The 21,961-nt window shown below is 37.6% G+C and overlaps 1 protein-coding gene across 3 annotated transcripts; it reads left to right on the top strand.

Moving 5' to 3' along the window:
- The first annotated feature begins 2,261 nt into the window (after nt 1–2,261).
- Nucleotides 2,262–21,625, top strand: clcn7 (chloride channel 7). Of its 3 annotated transcripts, XR_008393058.1 has the most exons (26): nt 2,262–2,487; nt 2,963–3,040; nt 5,092–5,160; nt 5,707–5,772; nt 5,866–5,998; nt 7,661–7,770; nt 8,046–8,126; nt 9,111–9,173; nt 9,519–9,602; nt 9,703–9,796; nt 10,717–10,781; nt 11,381–11,497; nt 12,576–12,630; nt 12,729–12,789; nt 12,882–13,020; nt 13,154–13,247; nt 13,797–13,972; nt 14,950–15,001; nt 15,137–15,264; nt 15,384–15,469; nt 16,153–16,285; nt 16,418–16,477; nt 17,502–17,678; nt 17,778–17,858; nt 18,862–18,966; nt 20,342–21,625. XR_008393058.1 is itself a non-coding variant. In XM_017458057.3 (25 exons), the coding sequence occupies exons 1-25, from the start codon at nt 2,398–2,400 to the stop codon at nt 20,429–20,431; spliced, it is 2,379 nt and encodes a 792-aa protein (XP_017313546.1). In that variant the 5' UTR covers nt 2,263–2,397; the 3' UTR covers nt 20,432–21,625. The 3 variants fall into 3 exon arrangements, 2 of the variants coding, with proteins under 2 accessions (XP_017313546.1, XP_017313537.1); XM_017458057.3 differs by lacking the exon at nt 18,862–18,966 and having other exon boundaries at nt 2,263–2,487; nt 5,095–5,160; XM_017458048.3 differs by lacking the exon at nt 18,862–18,966 and having other exon boundaries at nt 2,263–2,487.
- The last annotated feature ends 336 nt before the right edge of the window (nt 21,626–21,961 follow it).

Below are 21,961 nucleotides of genomic sequence, written 5' to 3'. Positions count from 1 at the left end.
TGTCCTACACATGTGTTTTCCCGGGGTGACAGTTCTGTAGATAGTGTAAATTTTACATTTATGAGCTCTGGTGACAGTGTCTGAAGTGTGTGTGTATGTGGGTGTGTGGGTGTGCGTGCGTGTGTGTGGGTGTGTTAGAGAGAGAGAGAGAGAGAGAGAGAGAGAGAGAGAGAGAGAGAGAGAGTCATGTGTTTCCTGGGGGTTTGCTGACCAGAATGCTTACAGTGTGTTTATGTTAATGAATTAAGAGACGAGTCATGTGTTTCAGGGTTTTACGATCCCTACCAATGTGTACATTTGTGGTTTAAGTGAATCTTTGTTTCTGAAATTACTTCTGTGGTAATTATCAGTTTGTGTAACTAATCTATCAGAAAATACTAGACCTGGTGACTGAATGTGGTGGATGTATTACAATTGTGGACATGTTATGCATGTGTAGCTCCCTATGTGTATGATCTATGTGTAATTCTTCTGTCAAGAAATGAACAGACTGAGGTTTGTGAAATAATTGAACTATTTATTGGCTACGTTGTTGAGAAAAACATTGTGATGTGTAAAACATTTCTACAGTCCTTCAAGGCTGTATGATGTCGTTGTTCTCTTTTACTGAAAGAAAGGTCAAAACCATCGGTGTTATTCGTTGTGGAGACTGAAGTGACAATATGTCTGAAGAAAATGAAAATACGTATTACATATCCTACCTTCTAACCAGGTTATTTTAATGGTGAAAAAACCTTTTTTAAAGACGGTGTTTTAAAAGAATCGTGCATTTTGTTTAAACTATAAACAAGATTTCAGAAAATGGTTCGCCAACGAGGATACTTACACAGAACTGTCGCTAAATACATAAGCGTTTGTCTATGCTTTGACATCCCATGTCCCAGCAGTACATTTATGACCTCTGGTGACCATGTGGGTGTGCGGGGGTGGGTGTGAGAGAGAGAGAGAGAGAGAGAGAGAGAGAGAGGGGTGTTCTTTTTGGGGTTTTGCTGACCAGAATTCTTACAAATGTGTTTGCTAACGAATTAAAGGGAGTCGTGTGTCTCAGTGTTAAAATAATGGTTAAGACGTTGTAGTTAAAACACAGAAGAAACTCTGCAACTATCTGTTACAATGTCTGCTCAGAGAAATCCTAATACCCTTAGAAGATTGCTGTGTATTTGCCAACAAGAGGACCTGTTGAAATGAGAGAGAATCTGACTTTTTCTCCAAAAAAAAACAAAACCAAGAGTTTGACAATTTATTAATGAAGGTAATGTAAAGACGTTGTTGTTTAACCCTGAGCAGGGCGTCAACAACTCCAAAGATCGTGTCTTAAGTCCGAGGGTTTAGTTAGGAGGTAGAAAAACATTTAAAGATGGTGTTTTAAAAGAAACAAGTGTTTCATCCTTAATGGTAAAAAAGAAAAATGGTTGTACTCCAATATGAAATAAAACGGTGGAGACACACTGAGTACATTTCTGTTCCACAGTCTATAAGGATCCCAAAACTTCATGTAGTGTGAAAAATATATGCACCCTCCGTGACTATGTTACTTAAGGTTTAAACATTTTTATTTTGTGATGGCAGCAAGACAAAACGGTTGTGCATTTGGTATCTGGTGATTTTAGAATTAGGCCCCAAATGTCAAATATGTTTTGTGTATGGCTTCGTCAGGCAAAGATCACGATGGTATGGAAAAAGAGTATACAAGAGTAATTGGGGTGATCTAATGCTTAGGATTGTACAGTACTTCAACTCAGGAACGTCCCACCATGGCGTTCAGAGAGCCGTTATCTAAGGTACACGTATATATAATATAGATCAGATCATCAGTCTGTCTTTACCCACTCCTGATCTGCAGTCAAAATGATTAATGTTTATTTCCTTGTAGGGGTTTATGACCGGGAGCCATATATTACAGTTATATATATATATATGTGTGTGTATATATATATATACACACACACACACACACACACATTTTATACATATATATATATATATATATATATATATATATATATATATATATATATATATATATATATATATATATATATATATATAAAATAGATAATCATTATAAATGGTCTACACCAATATGGGGGTTGGGGGGGCTTTAGTTACAAAAGTTTGAGAACCTCTGCCTTATAGACGACAGAAATCTCGTCAATATGGCCGCCACGATTAGCTCGATGTTGCTAAACAAAACAAAACAAAAACTACATTTCCCATGAGTAGTTCATTCGCACTTCCGTGTTTCTTCTTCGTGGACTGTCTCGCGCTCCGTCACGAGACCGTGTATGATTGTTAGTCATGGGCGACGAAGCGTTTCTGCTGGTTCTTCAGCCTTAGCTGGCTAATTTTAGCACCTTTAAAAATAAGTTTTGTACTTTTTTTTTTAACACCACTGACATGGCTAACAACATAGCGAAGAAGGTCTCGTGGTCTGGAGAAGGGACGCCGCTTCTGAACGGGGCTGAGGAGAGCAGATACAGCGGGCAGGTTAGCAAACAAAAACACAAACAACAGCTGACACTTCGCTTTGTGACAGTCAGAGAGATAACTAAATAAACATGATGTTAAAAACACTGTGGGTGTTTTGCATTGTGTAAGTGATTGATATCTGTAGCAGGGATGCTAGACTTCTGGAGTTAACCAAGTTGTCTAGTTATCTGGTTAGCTGGGTAGGAAGCTGACTTTACTTAGCACATATTCATGGTTTTGCGCTTCTCATTTTGTACTTGAAGCTATAAAATATCCTTAATGACAACAGTAGTTTCATTTTCGCGAGGCTGCAGTCAGAACAGCAGGTGTTTTGCAATCCTGGAATGTCAGAATCCCTCTGCTTCCTAAATTAGTTTTTTTTTTTTTTTGCAGAAGTGTCTGGTGAAGTTGGGTTATAATCAGAAAGCTAGAAGTCTCTGATATAATGCATCTTTTAAGAAATATATTTTTTGGTATTGTTTTTATTTTATAGCCATCTGGAGGCAATATGTTTCACATAGGCAGGATGAGCACTGTGGATCTGGAGGAGGAGGCTATAACGGCAGAAGAGGTAAAACTCACAATCTTCACCTCTGAAATGCAAAACATTACACACTCTGTGTCAAAGCTCTTTATTACTGTGTCAGAGTATGCTGGAAGGAGATATTAGTCAAAAATACGTCTTTCATTCCCCCTTAATAAAAACCATGATCGACCTATGAATCTGGAATGATTAACATTGTGGTTACTGTAAATTCCTGTGTGTACACACTCCAGTTTCTGTGGGCAGCACTAATTCTTATTCCCCTTTGTGGTTAGCAGATCAGAAGTGGTGTTTCAGAGCTTGTTGTATCGGTCTCTTAGAATCTAGAAAAAGGTATTCTCATCCTGTCCTTATAGAAAGTACACGTCCCCCCCAGGGGTGTGTCTTGCTCTATTGTAGCAGCTCATTAGTTTTTTTGTGTATTTGGTCATGTGTCTTTCTGCAAACTTTCCCTTTTTCCAACCATCTCTTGTGTAGAATATATGCTTGGAGTGCTTTGATTCGGAAGGGGGTGTTTGGTTTTATGTTTGTATGGTTTTGTGACTTTCCGGAGGCTGAATTGCTGTCAGAGCTTGTCCATCAGTAAGAGTCAGTAATGTTATTTCATCTACCACTCAGATGTGTCAGATATCTCCTGGTGATGAGCCTGACGCTCGACTTTAGCTCAAACACCTACTACCTAACTCTAAAAACACTCTGTGTCTAAGATATCGTCATGGTTAAAGTAGGCAGGCATGGAGTCATGAAGGAAAGGAAATACGTCACCATATAAAATCAAACCATAGCTCTTAATTCGTTTCAAGGGGCCTTTAATAAGCTGCTCACCAAGAATGGCTTGTTTAAATGTTTTTGAAATGGATTTTACTTCTAGGTCACAGTCCAGGCTGTAATCTGTGTTGAATAAACAGTTGGACAGTCATAAAGAGTCTTTGTCTAAATATTTCTCGTTGAAGAAACTAAAGCGCTTTACTGACAGACTTCCACTCAGGAGGAAAATCTGATTCAGTATTCTAGTTTTAGAAATGAGACAGACTGAGTCTTATTTCGTCTGATGTATTTTTTTTTGTAGCTGGCGTGAGCTTCAGTATAATTAGTCAGCTTCAGAATTATTGGCATCCTGTTTGATGATAATTCACCCTCATATGCAATGTCTTTTCTTAATAATAGTATTTTCTGAACAAAATTTAAAATTTTTTGGTGGTTATCGTTGACGCTTCATGAGGGTCTAAGATCATTTACAAGTCTCTCAAGCATTGTTAGCGTTCTGAAGGGTGCCAATAATTTTGCAACAAGTCTTTTACAGAACAGGATTGTGCTCCTTGAAAGAATAGTGCATTAAAATGAAACTGTACAGTGCTCCCATATATGTGAACTCAAAATACCACTTATGCCCTGTGATGTCTAGAATTATTAGCACCCTTCTGGAAAATGAACGAGAAGCAAGAAAACATGCACCTTGAAGGGTGCCAATAATTTTGTTACAAATGTTTGGTTAGGGGTGATGGGGGGAGGGGACGTTTACTGAAAGAAATTGTGCTCCATGAAGGAATATTGCATTAAAATAAAAATCTACACTGCCCTCCTATTGTATGTTTTAGCTCAAATTATCTCTCACACAGTGTGAGCTCCAGAATTATTGGTACCCTTCATGAAAATAAGCAAAAAAGTAATAACTCATACAACTGTGAAGGGTGCCAATACTTTTGAAACAAGCATTTTTACAGAACAAAATTACACTCCTTAAAGGAATATTGCATTTAATATAAACCTACACAGCCATTCTATTTGTTTAAACCCTCACTCTTATACAGTGTCAAGTCCATAATTAATGGCACCTTTCTTGAAAATGAGCTAAATAATTGGCAATAATTTTGCATCGTGTTTCACAGAACACAGTTGTACACTTTGAAAGTATATTACATTAAAATAACACTATACAATCTTCCAATTTATTTAAATGCTAGATATCGCTCATGCATGCTCAATTCCAAAACTATTGGCACCCCTCATGAAAATGTGCAACATAAATAAAAGCTATCCATGCTTCTATGTCCTAATATTTTCTTTTTTTCTCTCAGCAGGACCCTGTGAGGCACCGACCGAGTGAAATTCCGCACAATGAGAATTTGCTTTCGCTCAAATATGAGGTAATTCACTTAAAATGTCCCGAGCTCTGAGGACACGAGGCTCTTAGTCCAGACCTGGTTTGGAATGCTTGTAAAATCGGGTGCTTTCGGTGCGAGGTGACGTCAGTTAAGCTGGGAAAGATCTTAAGTTCATCTGGAGTTAAAAATGTGTGTAGATGGTTAATAGCATCAAAAATGTTTAACAATAATAATAAATTTAGACCTGTAAATGTCACATCCAGTAAAGAATCAAACACTCAAAATAATCATTAAGGCAAGATTTTTATTCGTATGACACGTCATATTTTTTTTATCTGTTTACAGTTCCATTTATTGTTCATGATACAAGTTAGTTCTTGTTATTAGGTACATTATAGTAGCTGTAAAGAGTTGTTCCCTCACTAGACTCTCTTTTTTGTGATCTTCTATAGTAAATAAGTCCAAACATATAAAAGTGTTAAAGTTACAGCTTTATCTCTGACTTTTACCCTCAGACCAATCAGATTGCAGAACTGAACAGTGCTGTGGTATCAGTTTTATTAACATGTCCTTCGCTGTTTGTTTCAGAGTCTGGACTACGACAACAGCGAGAATCAGTTGTTTCTGGATGAGGAAAGGCGCATGAGTCACATGGTCAGTGACAAACCAGCGCAATACAGATGGCCGATATTACATTATTTCATATGTTTATTGTGAATTGAATTCTCATGATCTGTATGTGTTCAGAGCTTTAGATGTCTGGAGATCAGTCGCTGGTTCATTTGCGGGCTCATCGGCATCCTGACGGGACTCATCGCTTGCTTCATCGATGTCGTGGTGGAGAAACTGGCTGGATTGAAGTACGACGTGGTCAAGGAGAGTATCCTTATTCCTACAACATGCAGAGCAAAATAATCTAATACATATAATATAAACTAAATCAAGGCACCACGATCAAGTGGATCATTTAAATGCTAAAAACTTTGTGATTTAAAGAAGCAGTCTATGAACATTTCATAACATCATAAATTAGCGTTAATGAATTAGTACCTAATGTGAGATGAACTCTGCTGGTGATGTGAAGTATGATCACATTTGTAAATGGCTGCAGTTATTTAAGCTGCAACCAAAAGGCAGTGCTCACTTGGACTCGTATTATTTTATAGTATTTATGCCTTATTTTTTTAATGGATGTTTACTTTTGATCATAGAGTTTTAATTAGATATTACAGATCTTACTCGCACTCTATCAGCGCGTCTATGCTGCACGTGATCAGCAACGTGGCCTCTTTACTAACAGATCACTTCAATTCAATTTTATTTGTATAGCGCTTTTTACAATAGACATTGTCTCAAAGCAGCTTTACAGAAACACTTCCGTTATAATAAACGACAGAATTTACACTGCAAGCACGCAAATACAACGTATAATGACAACAAACTGGAATTAAACCAAACTTTTTAGCCACTCGCACCAGTTTCCCCTGACCCTTACACACAGTGGAGCATTTTGGATATAAACATGAGTTTTTGCTCGTGCAGCACAGAGATCTCCGCAATATTTAATATAAAATGCTGTCCTGCCTTAGAGGACTTGCTTCCTCAGTCACTTGATGATTTCTACTCCGTCTGATGGAGACTGAGGTCGTGTTGGGAATAAAAGGTAAAGCTGACAGAAACAGTAAACTGAATAAAGTCATTGTTGGTGACTCGGGTGTCTGCTAATGCTAGCGTGTGTATGACTTCATGCACCGTCATCTGCGAAGCGGCTTATAATTCATTTATATTCGTTATAATAATATAGTTAGTAAAAAAAAAAACCCGCTAGTGATAAATTTGAGATGATATTACCTTTCTAAAATCCACACACTAGACAGTAGAGTACATAATGTACATAGTGTAAGTGTATAGTACTTCATTTGGGACACAACTTTAGTATTTACTCTCCGAAGCTAGTTTTTGGAAGAGAAGTAACGTAATGAGTAAACGCAGACCAACTAATCGATAATGAGATTCGTTGACAACGATTTTCATAATCGATTATTATCGATTAGTTGTTGCAGCTCTACTTGCAATAATAAATTTCTAACAGAGAGGTTTCCAAAAGTTTCGTACTGCCACTCTAATGCTGTATTGTTTAACACAAACAAATTAAAAATAACCCTAGGCAAAAAATACTAGATGCTCAACTCTATCTGTCTATCCATTTATTAACTCCTTCATTCATTCTTGCTTTAGGTTCATATGCAATTGGTAGAGCTGGTATAAATCTACGTTTGTATGTTTAATAGTTTAAGCAAAAAAAAAAAAATCATAATATGGTTAATTGTTTAGCTGAGATTTTAAATCTTGAGTAAAATGTTTCTTCAGCAAATATGGCACCCTGGTGCTTTAATAAATATTTACTAGCCTCTGTGGAGTAATTAGTGAATAAATGAACAAATAAATAAAATAGTCTGAGAGTCAGCTTTCTGAATCTGGATTCTGGGCGTCTTTTTTCAGTGATTATGCATATAAATGTTGTCATTAACTGAACAACCAGACATTGAGAAATTCACCGAAGATGGAGGTCTGTCCGTCTCTCTGATCCTGTGGGTGGTCCTCAACTCGGCCTTCGTCATGTTCGGAGCAATCATCGTCGCTTTCATTGAGGTCTGTGTTTATCTGTGGTTCAGCTAAATTTTCTCATGGTGGGAAAAAAAAAGAAAGCAAAATGACCTCAGTTCAAACAGTTGCAATGATATTTCAATATTCTTAAATAACTTCTATGTCCACTGTTTACCTTTGTAACAGCTGATATCTTCTGAACAGCTTTTGTATCATTCAGAATCTGATGTTAGAATATTTTCTACTTTTTAATCCATTGTTTTTACTTGTAGATTGCGTTTGTGTTTCGCTGCGTGTGACGTGGTTTTGTGTGTTTTTAGCCCATCGCTGCAGGAAGCGGGATTCCACAGATCAAGTGTTACCTAAACGGAGTCAAGGTCCCACGAGTCGTCCGGCTTAAGGTGATCACTAACTGTAACTACGGTTACATCCAGAATTATTGGCACCCCTCGGTTATGTTTACTCATCTATGACATGCTGTGTAGTTTAAAATGTAACCCCCACCCACCCACCCCCCAAATCTCTCAGCATCTTCCTGACTGCCTGGGGGAGCAGTATAATCACTTGTATAATTTCTGGCAAATTTACAACTGCATGAACCAAAAAAAAAATTGATGATGATCCTAATTGTGCTAATTTAACTGCTTATGTATTTTCAAATTCATTGCCTGGCTTGTTCAGATCACACTCCTAAACGATGCCAATACTTTTGCAGTAAGTATACAAGCAGGGTACTGTTCAAAAACCCAATTTGTTTCCTCCCATAATCATGGAAGGTGAAGGGATTTTTCATCATTGTAACATCATGTTTGGTCAAAGAAGTCAATACAAACAAATTCCCCAAATACAGATAATAACAAATAAAATCTAGGTGTTTTTAAGAACATTCTGTAAGGGTGTCAATATTTTTGCTAATATATTTTTTAGGTAAAATAATAGAACAAAAAATACAATTTATCATTTATCACTGTTGTTCTTCAGGGGAGTCAATAATTTTAGCACGTACTTTTTAAGTGAAGATAAATCTATAAAAACAAAAATTCATATAAGAATTGTTTTTAGTTTGAGAAAAGATGAGTAGTTTTTGTTTGCGTGAAATTGATTTATTATTATCCTATATTTTATACAGTCCAACAACATTTTTTTTGGTGGCTCACCTAAAGGGTGCCAATATTTTTGCAGGAAGTATACAAAGAGAGCACTGTTCAAAACTCTAATTTGTTCCTGTAAATAAGATTGTGCCTGAAAAGAGGAAGTGAAAAAGACATACAGTTTCCGTCTCAGACATTGTATTACAGTGGTCTTGGAGTAATACAATATCTGACAGGAATTATTTGGTCATGCCAGCTGTGTGTGTGTTCGTGTATTTGCATGTTTTCTTGCAGACTCTGCTGGTGAAAGTGTGTGGTGTGATCTGCTCAGTGGCTGGAGGTCTCGCTGTGGGGAAGGTAAGACAAAAAGCAGGTCACATTTCCACTGCAAGTGAAAGTATCACGTTGTGTTGGCATTGTTTGTCTATATTATATTATATATAAATGAAAATTATTGTATAAATTGTTGTCATTGGCTTCTCATGATCTAATACGGTTTGTTTTCATCCTACAATTTTATCAAAATATTATCCCAGGCTACGACTGCTTGCTCGGTCTCATGATCCTGCTCATGAGTGGCACCAGTCTGAACCATGCCATTTCTCTTTCTATAATAAAGACTGGGAAAATATCTGCAAATATTATGACAGTTGCATGGGAATGCCTGAAACTTAATTTTTCCGGTCATCTTTTTCTCACCAGGAAGGGCCAATGATTCACTCGGGAGCCGTTGTAGCAGCCGGAGTGTCCCAGGGCAGGAGCACGTCTCTCAAAAGAGACTTAAAGGTAAAAACATAATGCGCAATCTAAAATTTTTGGGTTCATGTACAATATTCGTACGTCGTCCATATTGCTTGTGATGTCATAATCGTCTGACTGTGTGCAGATCTTCGAGTATTTCCGCAGGGACACGGAGAAAAGGGATTTTGTCTCCGCCGGAGCTGCTGCTGGAGTTTCTGCTGCCTTCGGAGCTCCTGTCGGTGAGACGCCTTACACACTTCGGGTCTCATTTATACAAATAAATTTACTCGTAAATTGTTCGCAGGAGCATTGACACAGGAAGTGAAGTATTTATGAAAATCCGGTTAGTTTGGAAAAACGTTCGCTTCTGAGTTTGTGTAAGTTTACATAGGGACACTATTAATGTGAACCTTGATCGGATTCAAATCGTATAATTGGTGATGAGTTTCTGCGATTTTATAGTACGCTGTCTAGTTTAAATCACACACACAGATCTAATGCAAATTTTGCAAAACTCATATTTGTCGGTTGATATGAATGACTTGAAAGAAAGAAATCCATAATTTAAGACAAGCCATTCAATTAGGACAAAATTAATGGAACCCTATAAAAGGAGGAAGCGTTAGTGTGTGTCTATGGTAGCTGACACACTGCAGTGGCTCAGCTGCATTGCTGGAAGATTTGGCACATTCTGCGCTTACAGTGAGCTCTTTCTTTGTTTAGTTGTCATTTTGTCATTTCTAGCTGTTTACCTTTTATGGAGCTAAATGGTTATCAGCTGTGCCATGAACTTTTGGTTATTTATTGATGATTTTTTTTGTTCAGTTTGGCTGCTGAAAACATTTACACAACTTTAATCACAACTTTTTAACCTGATTGAGCAGGTTGATATTTACATTGTCCTAAAGGACCTCTATGATATATGATTAGAAGTTTTCCTCTCAGACAGATATAAGAGAAAGAGATCACAGTTTTTTGCCGTCAGTAACAAAGCTAATTTAAAGACGAAGTTATTGGTCTAAAGCCGCATCACTCCATAGACTTATGCTGGCTTGCAGTAGAATCTGGACCTTCCGATATGGCACATCACCAGCAGTAAATGCGATATCAACTGTTTCCTTATATCTCTGGTCAACATGTTTTGTCCTCTTTTATACAGGTGGAGTCCTGTTCAGTTTAGAGGAAGGGGCATCTTTCTGGAATCAGATGCTCACCTGGAGGATTGTGAGTGATGTGCTGATCATTTATGATTAATAATGTAGATGATAATTGTTTATAATCTCAATTAGTCTTCTATACTGTGTCTGTATAGCGTACTGTATTATCCACATAAACCTGCCGAATTTGTCAACACAGCAGTTGCATTTAAAACAGACTTAAATCCAATCAACACTCAAACCACTTTGAACGAATATTAGGCACCAGTTATACAACGCAAATGTAACTCGATCCACACACTGGACCTCACATGTCAGTGATGCAGCGGTCATCTTTAGCATAGCTCATAATCCTTGACGAGAAGAACAACACTGAAAGTTAGTTAGTAGGAAGTCAGACTTTATGATCTAATTTGCATTTTTACAGTAATCAGATTTCTAGCCACTTAACCAGTGACACATAGTTATTATATTCTCATGATCCAATCCAGATACAAGATGCAAACAATATCCAGGTATAAATGAGGTTTTATTATGCCGACCCTTGTGACCTGCACAGAAAGACATGTAAAAGTCATGTATTTAATGTGTCAGATTTTCAGTATTGACCGAGTAGGCCTCCAGCAGGGATATCTTCAGATTCTTAATTTTCTTTTTTGAAACTAGTTCTTTGCATCGATGATCTCCACCTTTACCTTGAACTTCTTCATGAGTTGCTACAAAGGGAAACTCGGCGAGCTCTCCAACCCTGGTCTCATCAACTTTGGCGGGTTTACCTTGGAAGTAAGTTCTCAAATTACTTTATTCTAACAGCTATTAACTTGAATATCTCTAACAATTCAAATAACTGACATAACTCTAACAATTCAAATACCTCATAGAATTAACAACTCAAATGACCCTAACTCTACTCTAACAGCTTAAATAACTAATAACTCTAACCATTTAAATAACTGTAATATCTAACAGCTCAACCCTAACCTCTAACAAGTGACAAAACTCGGATAACTAACAACTCAAACCTATATTAAGTAACTAACAATTCATATACCACTAAAAACTCTAATAACCAACAACTCAAATAACTAATAATTTTAATAATCTAATAACTCTAACTCATAACTGTATTAACTTTAATAACACTTCAGCATGTGGAGTCATGTCATGTGGGCCGGGAATCGAACCGCCAACCCTACAATTAGTGGACAACTCGCTCTACCACCTGAGCCACAGCCGACTCAATAACTAATGTATAATAACTAATAATACAATAACTAATAACTCTAAAATTCAAATAACTCTGAAAACAATGATCCAAATAACTCATAACAACTAATAACTAACAACTCAAATATGAAAAAGTCAATAACTAATCGCTCTAACTGAAACAAATCATAACTGACATCTTTAATATCTCTAAAAACTCAGTCCTCACAAATCAATTAACATATACAACTTGATTCTAATAATGCAGCCAACTCTAATAACTTGAACTCTAATAATGGTAATGCCTTTGTTTTGGTTTGGGGTTTTTTTTTACATTTGAAAGGTTAAGTCGTATCTTCCAGATCTGAGAGTGCACATCAGTTTCCCTAAAGCTTAAAGTTAGGTCATGTTTTTAAAAATGTATTTATTTATTTATTGTTTAGTTAAGTGATATTATGGCCAAAAAAAAGATGTTTTTGTACACATTGTTTTTTTCCCTTTACCCCAAATGGAGCTGATGTTTGATTACCGTACCAAACAAGTGAGGGATGTTTATGATGCCCAGTTTAGGATTAAATTGTGAACTTTTTTAAACAGTGCTGACAGATAACGTTTTGTTTTTTGGGGTGTACTTTTTTCTTTTTCTTTTTTGCAGAGTGTGCAGTATAGTATCTATGAGATTCCTCTGTTCATAATAATGGGAGCCATCGGTAAGCTAAAGCTATCCTATTGTTTAATTAATAGCGCTATTATTAAAAACGTGTGATCACTGACAGATTTTTCCAATTTCTCTGCCTTCTCTTGTCAGGTGGCCTTCTGGGAGCGCTGTTCAATGTCCTCAATTACTGGCTGACTATTTTCCGAATCAGGTAAAGCCTCAGGTAAAGGCGTCGCAAGCTGGAGATGTCAAAATTCATTCAAATGTAGACTTACGAACCATAAACCGAACGGTGTTTCTCAGGTACGTGCACCGCCGGTGTCTGCAGGTGATGGAGGCCATGCTGGTGGCTGCTGTTTCGGCCACCGTGTCCTTCACCATGATTTATTTCTCCACCGACTGCCAGCCACTGAAGGACTCATCGCAGGAATATTCTCTACAGGTGGATATATTATTTCAGATTAAAAATAATAATATTCAAATGCTCTGTTAATGGTGGTGCGAGATTAGAAGTAATAGTTTAATTTTAGTGAAAATCCAGAGTTCACAGTTTAGAGAATGCCTTTACTTTTTAGCTCTTTTGTGCTGATGGAGAATATAACGCAATGGCAACGGCGTTCTTCAACACACCTGAGAAGAGTGTGAGGAGTCTGTTTCATAGTCCACCAGGTGCGTGCGTGTGTGTATGTGTGTGCGTGTATGTGCGTGCGTGTGTGTATGTGTGTGCGTGCGTTTATGTGTGTGCGTGTGTGTGCGCGCGTGTATGCATGTGTGTGATTGCTCCTAGTGTAATGCAGTTAATGCAGCTTGTTACTGATTAACCACAAAGCGTCTTTCCTGAAATCCTCAAGTTACAGCTTTACCTCTGACACTGGAGACTCCTTCCGTAAATCTTAAATAAATGTTGCCATACAGAAAGCAGCACCCTGTGAATGAGTCGTTACTATAGAAACAGTAATGTTTGTCAATATAGAATGAGCGCTTTAATTTAAGCCTATGATTTGTAGCTGCACTATTGTCAGAGCTGCTGTTCTAGAAAATGAATCAACATTGTCTGACCAATCACTTGGTACAGCCCACGGAAAACATTTTTATTCCTTTTAAACATTCTCACTGAAAGCAGTGATGCATGAAATATTAAAACGTCATTCCTTTTTTATGTAATAATTCTGCTTCTCTGTCACTATTTTTAATGTGTATTTTTCCTCCTCCTCACAGGCACTTATAACGTGCAGACTCTGGGACTCTTCACCCTGACCTATTTCTTCCTGGCGTGCTGGACGTATGGCCTGGCCGTGTCAGCGGGGGTCTTCATTCCCTCGCTTCTCATCGGGGCGGCATGGGGGCGACTCTTTGGCATCCTTCTCTCCTTAGTGTTCCCCAGTAAAATTACAGTGAGTTTAAGCACTACATAAAGAGCCACTTTATTTATAATCATTCGTCCAAACGGAACCCACATCAAGGCATCTACAACTGACCTTTTTATAATGGAATATGAAATGAGGATGATTTTGTGTTGGAAATGTTACTTTTATACAGAAAGTATATCATGCTTCACGTTTCTGCAAGAAAAAAATTCAACATCTTGACTGATATTTGTTGTCAAATTGCCTTTGGAGGCATTATATCAGCTTGGAGCGTTGCCATAAAATGATGCAAGTACAAAAATAAAAATAAACTATATAGCGGAACGCTATAATCAACTAGATAGAAGTGTTTTGAAGTGTACCAATGCACAGCAAATCTTATTGTTCAGAAGGTATTGATTAATTTTCCATAACAGCAGCTGTGAGAGTAGTGCAGCAGCAAATGTGCTCGTTCTGATCTCTTATCGTTTCTTTAGCAGCAGCTCATTCACAGGGACTTTTACAGAGGACACTTCACATAAACAGGTTTTTAAAAAATGTATGTAATTGTTGATTTGTTGAAGTTTTCTATAAGGAGGAGTTTATTTAACGGAATCTCCAGTGTCAGCGCCTTGGCATAGGATGGAGGAGTTTCCACTTTGCGGTTTCTTTGTAACATGATAAGCTGTGGTTTGTCTTTTCTTTTGTCTTATTAACTTTGAGAGAGTATAAAAGAGGCCAGTAACAGAAGTGCTGTTTATAGCTGCTATAACATAAGTGAGAACAGGAACGAATTTGTTTCATGAATGTTCCACACATTAAATAACTATATATGGATCAAAAGTATGACTTTTTTTGGTTGATTATAAAAACCTGAATTTGTTTCTGTTCTGTGCTTTTTAATCACGTTATTTAAGCCTTCCTTTGTTCTTTCTAAGTGGATCCTGTTTTGTGGGTAAGATCTATGACTGCTCTGTAAGATCAGCTGAGCCTTGTTGTGTGACTGTAATCTGTTGTTTGTTAAGATTTGGACAGATCCAGGAAAGTACGCCCTAATGGGAGCCGCGGCCCAACTAGGTGAGTCAGAGATGTTTCAGTGACGTGTGACCTTCATGACAGCTTCTTTGTGCTAAGCTTCCTTGTGTTGTCTTATTGCCTTACAGTATCACATGAACATATGAAATGAAAGCTTTTTTTCATGGGGTTTTGCAGGAGGCATCGTCAGAATGACCCTGAGCCTCACGGTCATCTTGGTGGAAGCTACCGGTAACGTGACCTACGGCCTGCCCATCATGCTGGTGCTGATGACTGCCAAGATCGTGGGGGATTATTTCATAGAAGTGCATATTGTTAATCATGTCCTTCATACACATTTTGACTAAAATTTTGAATCCAAACTTTAGTTTATTCTAGTCCAAATGCGCATATTTCCATATCATTGTGGTTTTATCATTCACAGGGCCTTTATGACGTACACATTAAGCTGCAGAGTGTTCCATTCCTCCACTGGGAAGCCCCTGCTACTTCTCACTGGCTGACTGCCAGGTAGTGTACATTATTAGCCTCACTAAACCGGACTGTTTTGACGATCAGACCAAGAAAAACAAGCTTGCTTTTATATCTTCCTGTAATGCAACATTGCTTCAGGGTCCTCTTGGTCATTTATTTACTGATTAATTCACTTGCAGCCTTTAATGTCAGTATTCTGAACACGAGGACGAGATGCAATCCGTAGATGTTTTCTCTCTGTGCAAATGGGAGGGTTTTGAGTGAAATGCCATTTTAATGTTGCTTAGATATCTAATATAACCATAGTGTACTGTTTGTCCTGTGTAAAACCATGCTATTTCATATGTATTAATATTCCGAAACACTTCAGTATTCCGAGTACTTGAGTGTTCTGAACAATTGAGTATTCCCTACACATCAGTGTTCAGTGTTCCGTGTTCCCTACACATCAGTGTTCAGTGTTCCGTACTCACGAGTGTTCCCTACACATGAGTATTGCCTACACTCGAGTACTGCCTACACATTAGCATTCTGTAAACTTCAGTGGTTTGTGTCAGACAAGTGTTTTTACATTTTTTTGGCCATATTATTGATTTCTGGTTTCAAGTTTCTGAGACGCTGTACTTGGTCAAAGTACTCTACTTTATCAAAGTGAAAATGATGTCGTAAGACAATAAACAGGGCTGATGACATTTTTCATGTTCTTTTCTGTCCAATAGAGAAGTCATGAGCTCTCCGGTCACATGCTTTAGGAGAGTGGAGAAGGTGGGCACCATAGTGGACGTTCTCAGCGCCATGTCCACTAATCACAACGGTTTTCCTGTAATCATGCAGGCTGGCACAGATGATGAGGTACCTACCATTTCCTATGTATGCTCAGGATGGTTTGGGGACGGCAAACTGACTTTCCTCTATATTTGGCCACTTTGGATTGCTGTAATGTGTCCATCTGGAGCTGGAGTTTTTTTCTGTTTGTTTGTGCAGCCTGGGAAGCTCTGCGGCCTCATCCTCCGCTCTCAGCTCATCGTCCTGCTCAAACATAAGGTCAGCATGGCTGTTCAGCATACTTGCATGACACTTTGGAGTATATAACCTCAATAAAATCACAAGTTTAATTACTATATTATTATAAACCTGCAATTTTAAGCTGCACTACTATCAGAGCTGCTGTTCTGGAAAATGATTCAACATTGATCAGTGATCTTCTGACTAATCAGAAACAAGGATTCTGAGAACATCTGGAAAAAAGATTTTATATATATATAAAAAAAAAAAAATTAACTAAAAGCTCAGAGCAAGGTTTTACATTTGGTTACTGGTTTTAAGGTTTGGAGGAGGTGTATCATTATTTAGTAATACAAATGTCAATCAGTACGTTTACATGGACAACAATAATCCGATATTAACCTGATTAAGACAATACTCTGATTAAGAAACTACCATGTAAACAGCGATTATTGATTACCTTAATCTGACTTAATCCAATTAACACGTGGAGTAATTGCATTACATGCATTATAGACATGTAAACACCTTAATCACAATATTAACCTCGTGTGGGAGTTTTCGCCGCATTTTGCGACAGGACACGTACACACAAGGCAGTGCTCAACCGTTTGACGGTAAACAAGAGAGCACGCTGCGTCCGAAACCGTGTACTTACCTACTATATAGTAGGTGAAATGCATGTATCTCGGCTACTATATAGTAGGTAAGTACGCGATTTTGGACCCAGCCCATGGCTTCAAGCAGTCGTCTATTTGCATGTACAGCATGACAAATAACTGCAGTTGAAGCGTTCGTAAACTTAAAAATAACGAACTGTATATTGATACGTGAAATTCTGGAGGGAACGTTGGATGGCATGGCGTGGGGACGTAATTATGTGTGCTGTTAATCGATCTATGTTCTATAACATGTAAAACGGGAACATGAAAGAAGTATTGTTAACACCTTAATCAGAATATTGTCTTACTCAGAATAAGCTCAATAATTAGATTATTGCTGTCCATGTAAACATAGTCAGTTAAATGACCTTGTGTGTGTGTGTGTGTGTGTGTGTGTGTAGGTGTTTGTGGAGAGGGCGCACTCTCAATTGGGCCGGCGCAGACTGCGGCTAAAGGACTTCAGGGACGCGTATCCCCGTTTCCCCCCCATACAGTCTATCCACGTCTCCCAGGATGAGCGAGAGTGCATGATGGACCTGACGGAGTTTATGAACCCCACCCCCTACACCGTACTTCAGGTCTGCTCTGTGATTCTGCTTTCACTATCATCAGTGTAGTTCTGTTTTAAATAAGCTCATGCTAACCGTTTATTTATTTATCTATCTATATCTATCTAGGAGACATCCCTCCCTCGTGTGTTTAAGTTATTCCGGGCGTTGGGGCTGAGGCACTTGGTGGTGATTGATGAAGGGAACACGGTAAGGAACGAATGCCCTAGTTTATAAAAATGTTGAAGTGCTATGTTGGAAATGCTGCTTTTGTTTTTGTTTTTCTCCAAATCTTCTATTTGTATTATTTTGAGTAAGTGGCCACAAATTTCCTTTGGGATCTTCTACCATCATTTTGCAGTTTTCTCCATACATAACTGCTATTTCAACTTTAATGTTTATTATAAATCATTATAATTAAGTAATTACAATTATAAATAGTTATAAAAAAAATTATGAATTTAAATAAAGCTTCAACTAACAAATATTATTCCTAACTAGTACTATAAACCTTATTTAAGTATGAAAAATCTTGCGATTAAGGGCAAATTAATAAAAGAATCAATTGTAATTAAACATATCACATCACAGCATTAGATTTGCTGTTTTTGGCAACAATATTGAGGTTGGATAAGAACACACTTAGGTTTTGGATATATGTAAATCATGTATATTCTTCCTTATTTATTCATTCACAACCTGCACAAACTGAACAAAAAAATTAAATTATGAACACATACACTAGTTGCTCAGAATGTCAGTTTTACACATGTTCAGCGCCATTCTTTTTATATATATTAATTTGTGCTCGTTTTCACGATGGGTTCCAATTATTCTGGACCGCATTGTATCTACAAGCTGTATACCAGATTACCACACAGTTAAGCACTGGGTACATGTCACATTGTAAACCAAACATTGTACTTTATCATTACAAATACATTTACATTTACATTACATTTATTCATTTAGCAGATGCTTTTATGCTAAGCGACTTACAAATGAGGAAATACAAGCAAAGCAATATATCAAGCAGAGAACAATAAAATTATTGTATTAGTGCTATTATACAAGATCTTTAATTGAGTTAGAAGAAACAAAGTGTGCAGAGTAGAGGTGTAAGAGCCAGCATAAGGTGGTTATTTATTTATTTATTTATCTATCTATCTATCTATTTATTTATTATTTCTTTTTCTTTCTTTTTTTTTTATAGGGTTTAGTTAGGTGTTCACAGAAGAGCTGTGTCTTTAGCTGTTTTTGAAGATAGTGACAGATTCTGCGGTCCGGATTGAGGTTGGAAGTTCATTCCATCACTGAGGTACAGATAGTGTGAAGGTTCTGGAAAGGGACCTTGAGCCATGCTGAGTAGGCACTACTAAGCATCGGTCATTAATCGATCGCGAATTGCGTGAGGGAATGTAAGCCTTCAGGAGAGTGTTGAGGTAGGGGGGTGCTGTTCCAGACAAGGTCTTGTAGGTGAGCATCAAGGCCTTGAATTTGATGCGGGCGGCTACAGGAAGCTAGTGGAGGGAGATGAAGAAGGGTGTGACATGGGTCCTTTTGGACTGGTTGAAGACGAGGCGTGCTGCTGCATTCTGAATTATCTGAAGGGGTTTGATGGAGCTGGCTGGGAGGCCCGAGAGTAGTGCATTGCATTAGTCCAGTTTTGAGATGACAAGGGCCTGTATTAGTAGCTGTGTAGCCTGTTCAGTGAGATAGGGTCTGATTTTCTTGATGTACAGAATGAACGTACAGGACCGTGCAGTTGTTGAAATGTGGTCTGTAAAGGTCAAGCTGTCATCAAGAATCACCCCAAGGTTCCTGGCTGTCCTGGTTCGCTTGAGTGTAGTTGAGCCAAGCCGAATACTTACTTATGAAGTAAGTATTCACAGCCAGAAAATCTGAACATGGTATGACAGAAACTAGTACAGATTTATTTTTGCGTTCCTTTCTCAAACACCTCAGCGCATTAAATTTGACAAAGTATTTCGGCAGATTGAACCCAGCACAACCGAAAAATACTGTAACAGAACAGATAAACGTGTGAAAAGATAGGGACATTTTGTAGATGTAAACCATCATGGAACCACCATCAAAAACAATTCACTGAAAGGGAAAGGACATGGGATGTGAAAGAGACACATTTGCTTCTGATAGTGCTTACCTTCACTTTGTGCTGACTGTGTACTGACTTTAAAAATTTAACTCTAGGTTAACTTTGAACTTTCACAAAGTTTTGTGAGCCATTAGGAAACAAGACGGCGGGGCTGTGGTCTCTGGTCAGTAAAAGCACAGTGTAGAATGTGCTGCTTATCGTTTATGCTGTTTGCATGGAACTGCTGACCTCCGCTTGGGTTTTTGTGTGTAACAGTGGTTTCTTTTTTCTCTGTGTTCTAGGATTGTAAAACTTGTTTACAAAACTTTTATCACAGACTTTCACTGATTTATCCACTCTTCATTAATTAATGAAGTGTGTACGTGATTTTGTAAAGCTGTTACTACATTTTTCGAACATGACAAGCTGCAGGGTTTTTTCTTCAAGAGAGGAAAAAAAAGTGATGTACAAGTATAATGTTTTTTAATAAATAAACATTTGAATTATCAGGGAATTGAGAGGAATAAAACACTTTGTTGTTAAAGGACTGTGTGGAATGTGTAATTTTCTTACCATGTGCCGTGTATTTGTGTTAAAGGTCATGGGTCTGGTGACCAGGAAAGATCTGGCGCGTTACCACCTGGGCAAGCACGGCCTGCTGGAGGAGATGGACCTGGCTCATCCGTGATCTTCACCTTCTTTCGAGTGGGAAAGCAGCTCCATCACGTCGACTGGGTCTCAACAGTCGCAGTACAAATACTCCAAGTTCTGTTCCAGACTTGGAACGATCTCAGATGTGACCAGTAGTCACAATGTATTTTAGGATTTGGTGAAGGAAATCAGCACATTGTCACATCTCCTGGGAGTATCTTCATCTCTCGCATCATTATGAAAACTACGGCTCAGGTGGAATTGTGAAATATATGCTTGTCCGTTTACCAGAAAAGCACACGTTTGGTTTACGTTTATGCTTGTCTTTATTTATTATGTTCTTTTCAAAATCTAGACATGATGGTAGTGTGCCGTTTAATGGATGTAGACATGTTTTTCGTGTTTTATGTCTTTCCTTAATTTCAGTGTGCCTTCTAGGTTGCTCCGCGGCGTTAACACTGGATCTTTGTTAAGGGTTCGGATTCAGGTAGCTCTCAAAGCCTTAAGATTTATTAGATGTCAAATTGCTGCTTTTTGTTTTAAGAAGTTGTAGATTAAAATGCCAATCATTTTGAGCGTGAATGTAGTCGATATCTACTGTATCCTAAATCCTTTCTGTTCATTAGAAAGCTTCACATGATAAAAAAAAATCTTATTCATTCCGGCCCATAGTGTGCCAATCAAAATACACACTTTTTAAAATATATTTTAAATAAGGTACAAAGTTTAATAATAATTCCACTTGTTCTTAACAGTTATTTTGCACATGTTGCGGCCTGGTTTTTAAATTTCACCATTGTGAACTTTTGCACTAAAATAAATAAATGAACCAAATTTAATAAAAGCGAAATTGCTGCTTTGAGGTCTTTGATGTATCATGAAAATTTTATCTTGATATTGAACAGATATATTTCAAGCAGTGTTGAATTATAGACCTACCCTTTCAAATACTTATTATTATTATTATTATTATTATTATTGTTATTATTATTATTATTATTATTATTTATATTGTTATTATTTTCATATGTTGACATAAATGTGACTAGCAAGTAGTGCATAATTATTTTCCATTTTGTACAACAAACCAAAGGACAATTAACACAATTTTCATCATGTACAGCATATGTTTTAAACATAATATCATTTCCTTGGTTCATTGACAAGTTTTTACAGTATTGAAATATATTTGTGGACTAATAATTTGTTGCAAATAAAATGTTGCAAATCAGATGTGTAATTTCTTGCTGATCCTCGTTATTAGGTAGCATTAAATAATTACCGTCATATCTGGTGTGTCCTAGATGGTTGATTAGTTTTCTGTAACAGCAGCTCTGGCAGTAGTGCAGCTGCAAATCACAGGTTCATATTAATGCACACATTTTATAGCAACAGCTCATTTGCAGATGCGTCGCACAACCGGATTAAAGGTTTGAAAAGGTTATGCTTTTTATGAAGGAGTCTCCAGTGTCAGCGCTTTGTAACAGTCAGAGGTAAAGCTGTAACTTCCACATGGTCAGGACAGTGTTTGGGCCTTAGTAACCAGGCTAGTGAAGAAAAGTAGGAC

The sequence above is a fragment of the Ictalurus punctatus genome, chromosome 2, assembly GCF_001660625.3.
Source record: "Ictalurus punctatus breed USDA103 chromosome 2, Coco_2.0, whole genome shotgun sequence".
Classification (NCBI taxonomy): Eukaryota; Metazoa; Chordata; class Actinopteri; order Siluriformes; family Ictaluridae; genus Ictalurus; species Ictalurus punctatus.
This window is presented reverse-complemented; position numbering and strand designations above follow the sequence as displayed.